Genomic DNA, 10241 nt, shown 5'->3' with positions numbered 1-10241 from the left:
GCAGGAAGATGTTTTAAATTGGGGGTGCTGTAGTGGGAGGAGCATTTTACCCTAACCCATACAAGCCATACAAATACAACATAGGCCTACAATAATACTATTACACACCAAACAAGCAGCAGCAGTAACAGCAGCAGCCAGGTCTATAAAAAAGGACTCAGAAATACTATTGCATACCATTACAATACACATATCCAAAAGCCCATTGCACAGCACATAAGAACATATCCAAATACGCGCATTTTTTCAACAAACTTATATCAGTATGAAGTAATTGCCGGCTGAATATTAAACTGCTCGGCGGCAGTTTACACCAGTCTTACCTTGAGCTGCAGACAATCCAGTAGTTATAATAATCCAAATGTGGCCATCAGGACGGCCTGGGTCAGGCTCCTCAGGAAAGTGTACCCTATTCATGCAAGCAAAACACACAACCTGACCACACTCCACAACGCAATGAAGCCACAAACCCAGTTGGTGTAAATGCACGGCTGAAAGTTTCTTTAAAGTTCCCAAAAAGTCTGGCCGGAAAATTGAAGTTGGGTGACTGGAGAGGCTCCTCAACTGCCACCAAGTCAGTCCTAGCCTGATACCTGGTGGAGCTGCTCTCCTGCGAAGGCTGGACTTAATCTGTGCTCTCTTTAGCCGGTGGTGGCCAACAAAATCTGGAATACTCTTGTGGTTTTATCCTTCTAATAGCTGTCAAGGCTACAGCAGCCAGGTGTAAGTTTACAAACCCTACTATAGAGTTGACATGACCCGCCCCACACTGCATCTGATTGGCTAATGGCCATTGTCTTCGCTGGTTGGATTGATTAGGTTAACGCGTGAGGAGTGAGAATGGTTAAGGGTCAAGGTAAGAAGTCATTCAAAGGCAGAGTAGAAATAAATAAAGATGGACGCAGTCTCCCATAGGTTTCTGAAGTGCGGTTGTAAAGTTTAGAGTGGGTCGATCCCACGGTCGTTGTGTCGTCGCCATCTTGCCTCTACCTGGCTCAGAGGGGCGCGTGTCGAGCCGAGACCTCGGCGCATGCCGGCTTGTGGCAGGCATACGCTCACCCGCCTGTCACTAAAAATGGCACGCCCTCATTTCGCCATAACTTTAAGCCTTAATAAAATGTAAACAGCTGAGTTATAGAAAAATAGACCCCTTGCACAGTTGTCATAAAGGAGGAAATTAGCTTTAGACCGAAACCGTTTTTTGTACCAGGCTGTAAACATGTTTATTTCTGCTGTAAAGTTAGGCATTTTATCATTGGAGTGAATGGGGATTGACTCGCTTTTGGAGCCAGCCTCAAGCGGCCAGTCGAAGAAGTGCAGTTTTTGGTACTTCCGTATTGGCCTCATTTTTCAGCCCCCGAGGTTGCCGCTTGTGGTCAACACAGAAGAATTATTGTGCTCTCGCGCGGCCATACCAACAATCATCAGGTTTTTTCCCCATCAGTCACTTGTTGCTCCCTACAGAACTCTAGTTTATTACCAAATGATTGCTGTAATGTAAAAACTCAATATTGTGCAGTTTGGTGATCCCCATACAGTATTTCACCCAAAAAGTGCTGCGTCAGTTCAGTCTGTATGTGTGTTCGTCTGTGGATTGAGACGTCACAGACTTTGACTCACTGCAGTAAAAGCCCAGGTGTAATAAATTTAATAAACAACGGTTGCAATTTAACTGTCCTACTGAGTCAGTGAGCTGTGCATTCACACAACCAGGGCCCTGGAACTACATTTAAATATGTGTACACTTGTGTAATGTTCATTATGTCTGTGAGGGAGAGAGTACTTACACATACCTGTGTATTTTAGCAGCAACTAAAAACCTTGCTGTTTTTTCTCTCCTTTGCACTTTTGCTCATGAGAAATCCCTTGAAAACTGCATTAAAAACCTAAATGGACTTGTGTAAGACTGGCTGTTCACATCTCATATAACGTCCATGAACTTTTTTGGATAATGCATAATGGAATATCAAGGAATATATAATATTATATATTATATATATATTATTATATATTATAAAATTTTTATGGAATTTAATGTTTAAGTGCTTATTTCTGACAGTGAACCATCTGTTAACCTTCATTCCTCCCTATTCTGAGTATTTCAAATCATGCATTATCCTCAGTTACGAGGCCTGCTGAAGGGCAACTCGCTGTCGATGCCCTCTCGCTCAGCAAGTTTCCTCTCACTTGACATATGGTGCTATATATTACCAGGTGTGGAGGGGAAGTGAAAGAGGGCATTAAAACACACACTGGGCTGAAGTCTGTTCCCACGCCATTGTACTTTTTTTCACACTGTGGTTGGGATTGCCTTGATTGCAGTGAAATGGAGTGAATTACAGAGGCTCTTTCCAAACACTGAGGAAAGTTTGAGCTGTTGTGGTAGACAGTATTGTGTGAACATTATGAACCAAGAGCATCTGTGTGTTTCCAAAAAATGGATGCATACATGTATAGTGTGACATAATTTGTTTACACCGGTGTCTGGGTGAGAAAGCGTCATCAGCATTGTCTCAGATGTGCGTGGGTGTGTTTACGGCATGTATATCTGAGTACATGCCTTCACCTCTTTCTCTGTCATGTATTGGGCTGTCTAGGAGCCAGGCATTGTCTTATTGGAGTTGGCAGCATGATTAGTCCTGTCATGGCGATTATAATCAAGTGGTTTTGAATGTCCCCTTTTCCTGCAGAAATTCCGCTTTCGCACGGACCTGATGTTGTGGAGCTGCCCTCGTCTGTACAGAAAACTAATCAACCACAGCAAAGTTAATCAACCACACCTGAGCTCATATTTCAAAGCCCAAGTCTTTGTCTTGAGGAGAAACACAAGGGCTCGTATGAGGAGACTGAGGACGATTTTGTTGTAAAAAGAAATACAGAAATGTGGTACTGTCTTTCTCTACATGCATACAGGGGACAGCTATTAAATACCTTGTTTTCTTTTAACCAGAAATATCTGATAAAATTAATCATCTTATTACAATGCATGTGAACACATTTATGCTACACACTACTGTATTTAAGACCTGGTATCACTGATTAAAGGTTCCCACTTTGTACATCCTGGAATTGTGTTTTTAAAAGGTTTGAGTGTCATGTGGCTTGTACAGTAACACAATATCTGCAACAGTCACTGCCTAAATAATAAGATTGAGTGTTGAATCTGTACTTTCAGGAAATGTGATTCCTATTCATTGAGAAAATCATGCAGTGCCCCGGATCTTAGTTATCTGCTGTTCCACTCCGAGGGCTCCAGGGAAGCTTATTTTATCTCCTATTTATATGCCACTGAGGTGACTTTGCGCAGGTTGTAACCAAAGCCTTGAGCAAACAGGTTCTTGACTGATCACATCATGAGATCAATGGGGAAATTAATTAGTTTTTAACAACAAATAAACATAAATCCTTTACAAAACCCGAAACAGCAGGGGTGAGGCGGGGTGAGATTGTGTGCCCAGAGCCATGCCAAATCCGATTTAAGTCCTCCAGGCTTTGATACCCCAGCAACTCAGCACTGTCAGAGCAGGAGTTTCCTCAGGCTATTTCACACTTAGATGAATGGCTAACTGGCTCTCATCATCTAACTGAGAGGAACATTGCTTTTTGCTGGCGTGGTTCACAGCACATTAGGAGGTGGGAGGTGGACGCTGCAGAGAGAATCTCGGGTGTTGTGGGGGAAATGAAAGTCAAGGATTGTCCAAAGAAAAGAGACAGGAAGTAAAGCCAGAGAACCAAACCAGCCCGTTAGGTTGAGCTAATGTTACAGTAAGAAAATGAGTGGGACTGACCACCAGTCATCCACCCCATTACTTTGTCCACCAGTAAACTAGGCACCCAGCAAAAAAGGGAAGGCAGATTGTCAGCTGACCAGCGAGCCGCCTCGCTGTTACAACCCTACAGGGTATAGTTTGTTTTTACGTCTTCTCTCTATCTGCCTCTGACGCCTGGTGGTTGGGAATGGGTTCCGTTTTAGGCCGTTGGTTTAAATCACTGGACGTATTGCTGACTCCATTTTTTATAGGCTATCACTCAGCAGGACTGTGGTGGCACAGGAGCCATCCAGTCAGGTAATATTCCTATCCATCTACCTGATTTCATTACCCCTTCCCCCTGCTAGTGCTTTGCTTTGCAGTTCCCAGGACTCCTCACTAAAAGACTGGCTTTCAAATGTTTGATAATCTTGCCCCTGTGAATATTATTTTACCATAGGTGTAGCTCTGCAAAAGTGATAGATAAAATTGAATCTATTTTGTTTCTGGCAGAGATCAAAAACAAACACAAAATAACAAGAGGAAAAGAATCTATGCTTATGTGTCACACATTATATTCATTATTTGCACACACACATTGACAAAGGTCTGAGTAACCTGGCAATACACTCAATAAACTTGGGTCCTATTCTGACAGGGCATCTTCCTCAGACGCTGGAGCAGTTAACCAAGTGCATTTTATAGAAGAGTTGGAATGATATCTAGGGAGAAACACTCCACAATACCTTAAGATGATGAGAAACTTTACACTGACAAGGTCTCTCTGCAATATGTGTAAACATTGCATGCAAGTGGAGCCAAACTGATTCACACACACTGGTCTTGTCCATAACCAGGCTGAAAAAGATCACTTTTTCAAAACAATGGAAGTTTTGAATTGATCCTTCTTCTCCGCACTTGTCTTAAAGGGGCACTCCACCAGTTCAACAGTTGTCTTAACAGTTGTTGGCAACAAAATTTTGAAAGGAAAGCCTGAATCATGGGGTTTGAAGTGTTTACCAGGCAGGGAGGGTCTAATGAAAGATGCTTGAGTTATGGGAATTGTAGGATCTTGTGTTTTTGGTGCTTGATCCATACTAGAGACTAAAAATCAAGATATGTCATCCTTTGATGCTTCAATTTTGACTGTCCTTACTTTAACTTGTCTCTCTTCTAGATTTATGGAAGTCCAATTCGGTGGTGTATTCCTTTAAAACGGATATTCCATAATAAAAATCTATAATTCTCCAGTAATACAGGTCAGTAATTTCTTAAGAGAGACACAACTCTCACTCTGTTGGTTTCCAGAAGAATTTCCTTGAGAAAAAAAGCTCAATTTAAACCAAAGTAAACCTTCATGAATTACTTTATTATTGGAAACTTAATCTTCCATTTATGTTGAGGTTTATGCTCGCCTGTGGACAACTTTCACATTGTTTCATGTTCACTGACATGCTGAACTGACTAAAAGACAGTTGTAATTTATTTCTGTATCCTTCTTAAGTTTGCACCTTCTCTTACATGAGGCCACAATCATTTTTCTGTCCACTTACATTGTTTCATATGTTTTCAGCAATCTGTCCACAATGTCCAATAATTATGATGCACTGCTTGTTACGCAAACTGCTGAATATTAATAAAGGAGAATTAGAGACTGAAGTGCAATGGAAACTAAAGAAAATGTTAATAATGGTCACGATCAAACACACACACACACACACACACGCACAGATAAGTGAAAGGACAAGCATAATGTTGCAGGCTGTATTAACAGCTCCTCTTATTCTTTCCCCCTTCTATCTCATTTTTCCTCTCTCAAGTGGATGTCACTAGACTAATGACAAGCGTATAATTGTGTCTTTTTTCTCATTTTAATGCAAATCCCACATCTTTTCAGCTATCCATCGCCGTCATTGTGCTTTCAGCCTCTGCAGCAGAGTAGAGATGCAGTCCAGCGTCATCCCCCAAACCTCACTGAACTCCTTTTCCTACTTTAAAGATAAAGCCTGGATAACTTGCACTATATCACAAGCTAAAAGGAATGGAAACTGATCATGGCTCACACAATCCTCTGGGCACTGTGATACGGACAATATCCGCCTCCGCCACAGTTGAGGTGCCACACGGCATTGACCTCATTCCCAACGGTTCCTGCCTGGCTCTGCTATCAGAGATGTAATTTCTGTCCCTGTAGATTCTCATGGTGCAGCGTGATAATGGACCTTGCGTACTTCTTACTGTTATCCTTCAAACCAAGTTATTCTTATCAGACATTCTTCTACAGAGTGAGTGAGCTATACAGCCAATCAGTGGTCAAGAACATCAGCAGTCCTCAAGGTATTTATCTGAATAGGGTATGTTGTGTAGACCACACCAAGAAGGTGAACCTCAGTGAAATGATCTGATATCACGGTGGAAGCTTTTTCTACCTAATTTTCTTACAATGACTTCAAAACCCAACTTTCAGCATGCAAGTGGAAATTAACTGTACTACCTTATTTTCTTTTTTTTGCTTTTATTGAGCCCCATTATCATGGCAAATGTTTTGAGTGATTTCTCTTTATCACAGGCTGAACACATTCAAACAGAAAAAGTACTACGAACATTTATTGAAAATGTAGTCCCTTTTCCCAAATGTGTCTTAACTTGTAAATGTTCAGGCAATCTTCTTCTTATGTTCCCCCGTGGGAGCAAAAGCCAAAATCAATTTTCCATGTAGAAATTGCTGGCTCAAGATCTAGAAAAAAAGCAAAAATGCAAATGTAAATCATTCAAAATGGCTCTAGAGGAAATGCAAGAGAGATTTTAAACATTCCTGGGTAAAGCCAGAAAGAGGTTACATTATTTTTTTTTTATATATGATGGGGTTTATGTAGCCAACCAGATGAACATACCTCTGATGTTAAGGCAGTCTAACCCAGTGGATGTGACCTGCTGAGGGTATCACTTGATTTGTTATTACAATGACTCTTGCCATCTGCTTCGATCTGCTGTCTCTGCACATCTCCACTGCTGTTTTAATGAGAAACAACAAGAAGGCAATGACTCAGCTCAACAAGCAACATGCTGATAATGACAGTAAAAAAAACTTGAAATCGGAAAGGAGACAAACCTGTGCAAAAGTCAGATTGTGCAAAATGTTCCCATCAAGGTACTGAAACTAAAAATTTGCTTTGGCTATAAAAACATTCTACACATGGGACACTGCTATTGCAACAGTTTGCTTGATTTACCTTCAGATAACCTGAATAGAGTACCTGGAGGAAACCCACGCAGGGACGAGGAGAACACGCAGGCCTGCAAGTTCATACCCAGAATCTTGTTGCTGTGAGGCGGCAGGTCTAATCACTGCACCACAGTGCTACCCCCAAAGTGAATATATTTTATAGAACAATTTTATTACAAAGAAGATAAAAACTATTTTATCATTCCAGCCAGACAGTACATATGTGAGACCACAGAGTCACCTTGGAAGATACAGTCCACTGCTATGTGGCTACAAGGATGGAAATATAGGTCTGTCAGTCTCCCACTTGGGTCCAGACCGACATATTTTATCAGCCATTCAACTAATATTAAATTTCCATGAAATTTTGTACAGATATTTAAGTCCCACTTGAATATCTCCTTGGTAATCCCCATTTTACTCAAGTGTCACCATGAGTCTTTCCATATTGAATTATTAGATGGATTGCAATGAAACTTGGTACAGACATTCTTATTTCCCAATCCTAACGACTTAAATGATTCCACTAGTGCCACTATAAGTTAGTTTTGAGTGAAATGCCTGAACAACTGTTGTATAGGCGTCTAGTCCACACAACATGTGCTGTAACCCAAGTCAGGCCTGGCTTGTGACATTTGGGCTGTGTCTGGCACACACAGCAGAAGTGGTGCAGATTAGACCCAAATGTGTCTCTGGGACATTAGCCTCAGACAGATGGTATAATGTTAGTGTGATCATCACCAAACTACTGGAACTTTGCCAGTAGTCGTTGCTACTAGCAACCTCCTTGCCACAGTCACCTAGTGCCTGCTCATGGTGGGAATTGTTGGGTCTCTGTAATCACTGTTATAAAGAGTATGGTTAAGATTGATTTAATTGACTTGATTTGATAACAGAAATTTCAAATGAAAGCAACTGCTGGGAAACAAAGTCCATCAACCACTTGGCATCTGGTACAAGAAATTGATAAAAACCATGTGACATATTTCCTGAGAACTGTGAGTAACTACAAACTGGAAGCAATTTATAGCGAGTGACAGAATCATGGCCAGCCAGACTTTTTTTTGTTTGTCTGTTTGTTTTTCTTATATCTGTTCTTATAATATTATTCTTTTAATGAATTGTTTGCAACAATTTATTTTAATTATAGTATATCTACAAACTATATCTTAAAGTCCAATCTGTCTCGCTGAACGAGAACAAATTGTTAAAGCTTTTTTCCCCCCCGGTTCATTTTACAGGGGGACACTGCCGGAAGTCATCGCTGCATTGCTTTGAGACGAAGTGTGGTCGGTCTGTTGGTTATTTATATTTTCTGCCTTTGTTTGTCAGCTCTTTACATATTATCGAGTAAGTATGTTATGCTTCTGAACGCTGTACGATATACTATCTCTAAAAAACGGATATTTAGCTAAAAGAGCCGTTTCGAAAATACTTTTATTGGAGTAATATCAGCTAGCTAGCATTACGTTACTGTTAGCATGCTAACTGTTTCTTTGTAGCGTTAGAGAGCATTTTAGGACCTTTCTATCAATTTTAAGTTATATTCGGCAGGAAATTGAGTCAAACATATAGAACGTAGTTAATTTTAGAAAGATGGAGCGGAGGGAGCTATTTGTAAGTTTTGCTATTGCTACGTAGCCAACGTTAGCATTAACAACTGTTTACTTAGCAATCTAGAAGAAACGTCGTGAGTTCAGCATCAAACTTCATTCTTTTACTCACCATGAGCTGTCTCCGGTAGTGGAAAGCAACGCCAATATCAATTATTGTCTATATCGTGCCCTTTCTTCTCGTTCTCCTACTGAAGTTAGTATGCTAACTAGCTAGCCATGGTCCGTCTCGTCACTTCCCGGTAACAGCTAATTGCATCCTCCAATCTGACCTGAAACCTGCTTAGACGGCGTATTATAACCTCTTGTATTATAAAGACAATTATGGCCGAAGCTCTTGTCAAGCGACAATCACCATTCGCTCCCGGAAAGAAACCCTTGTTTGGCAGCAGAGAAAACGCACATATAGCCTGTTTGAGACAGGCGTACTGCTTTTTTCCCCCTTTTTTTTTTTTTTTTTTTTTTTAAAACTAGCTTCTACGCTGAGAAGACCTCTCTGCCTCTGTTTGAATTTTGTATTAACTTGTACTTTTATGATGAATTATAATTTTTTTCCTTCTCTGTCCAGGGCCTCAGGGATTCTCATTCTCAGTGAGAATGACAGACAGATACAACATCCACAGTCAACTGGAGCATCTCCAGTCTAAGTACATCGGCACAGGACACGCGGACACCAGCAAGTGGGAATGGCTGGTGAACCAGCACCGAGACTCTTACTGCTCCTACATGGGACATTTTGACCTGCTCAACTACTTTTCTGTTGCTGAGAATGAGAGCAAAGCGCGTGTCCGCTTTAACCTGATGGAAAAGATGCTCCAACCATGTGGACCACCAGCAGACAAACCTGATGATGCTTAGATTACACTGAAGGGCACATGATGTTTTTATACTGGAGTTTGTTTTGTAGGATCGGTTTTATTTCTCATGGACATTCAACTTGATTTTCTGCCAAACATTTTCAATTTTATGTTCTTCTAAAATTTCTGACCATAAGTTAGAACTTCTGCTCCATCCCTGCCAACTCTTCCAACTCTGACTGGAGGGTCTTTGTATACAACAGAATATTTTTTGTTGTATCTGGACCACTGAAAAATATTTCTTTCCCTGTACAGATCTGCAGCTCTCAGGGAAGTTAGCTATGAAGGTGAAAGAAATGAGAGTAAGGAAGAGCTTCAAGACTTAAGGACCCAAGAGAAGATAATAGAAACATGTGTACAAAGTAGTGTACTATCATTGTCAAGTATTCGTATTAACTGATGGAGATGTATTCTTGATTGAAACATCTGTTTTGATTTAATTAAAATGAGGTTTTTCTCTATGTTGATATATTCACATCATGACTGCATGCTTTTGAATTTTATGGTTCATGGGTTTAATTAGTCGACAGGCACCTGCTCAATTATTCATGTGCTGCTTTTGAAAATAAAATAGTTTCTCATCACAATGTCTGTACCCAGACTACATACAAATGGCTGACTAATTAAAGTAAAGCCAACAAAAAGTCACTTTGTGCAGTGCTGGGCCACCATGATCAGACCACTGCTCCTTGGTATAGATTTTCAATATCTCTAATGCTACAGGAGGGATGGAACACCATTCTTCCGAAAGATATTCCCTCATTTGATGTCAGGCTGTGGAAAGAGTTTTCAAATA

At 40.7% G+C, this 10241-nt stretch overlaps 1 protein-coding gene and 1 long non-coding RNA gene across 2 annotated transcripts; one reads left to right on the top strand and one right to left on the bottom strand.

The window, feature by feature from the left end:
* Positions 1 to 4347: 4347 nt before the first annotated feature.
* LOC130181868 (uncharacterized) lies at positions 4348 to 9111 on the bottom strand. Its single transcript, XR_008829636.1, has 3 exons — positions 8701 to 9111; positions 6644 to 6761; positions 4348 to 6486 (listed from the first exon to the last, which is right to left on the bottom strand). It is a non-coding gene; the product is annotated as an uncharacterized LOC130181868 (long non-coding RNA).
* Positions 8171 to 9906, top strand: sf3b5 (splicing factor 3b, subunit 5). The gene is made up of 2 exons (XM_056396338.1): positions 8171 to 8325; positions 9157 to 9906. Exon 2 carries the CDS (start codon positions 9186 to 9188, stop codon positions 9444 to 9446), a length of 261 nt encoding a protein of 86 aa, XP_056252313.1. The 5' UTR covers positions 8171 to 8325; positions 9157 to 9185; the 3' UTR covers positions 9447 to 9906.
* The last annotated feature ends 335 nt before the right edge of the window (positions 9907 to 10241 follow it).

The sequence above is a fragment of the Seriola aureovittata genome, chromosome 14, assembly GCF_021018895.1.
Source record: "Seriola aureovittata isolate HTS-2021-v1 ecotype China chromosome 14, ASM2101889v1, whole genome shotgun sequence".
Lineage (NCBI taxonomy): Eukaryota > Metazoa > Chordata > Actinopteri > Carangiformes > Carangidae > Seriola > Seriola aureovittata.
This window is presented reverse-complemented; position numbering and strand designations above follow the sequence as displayed.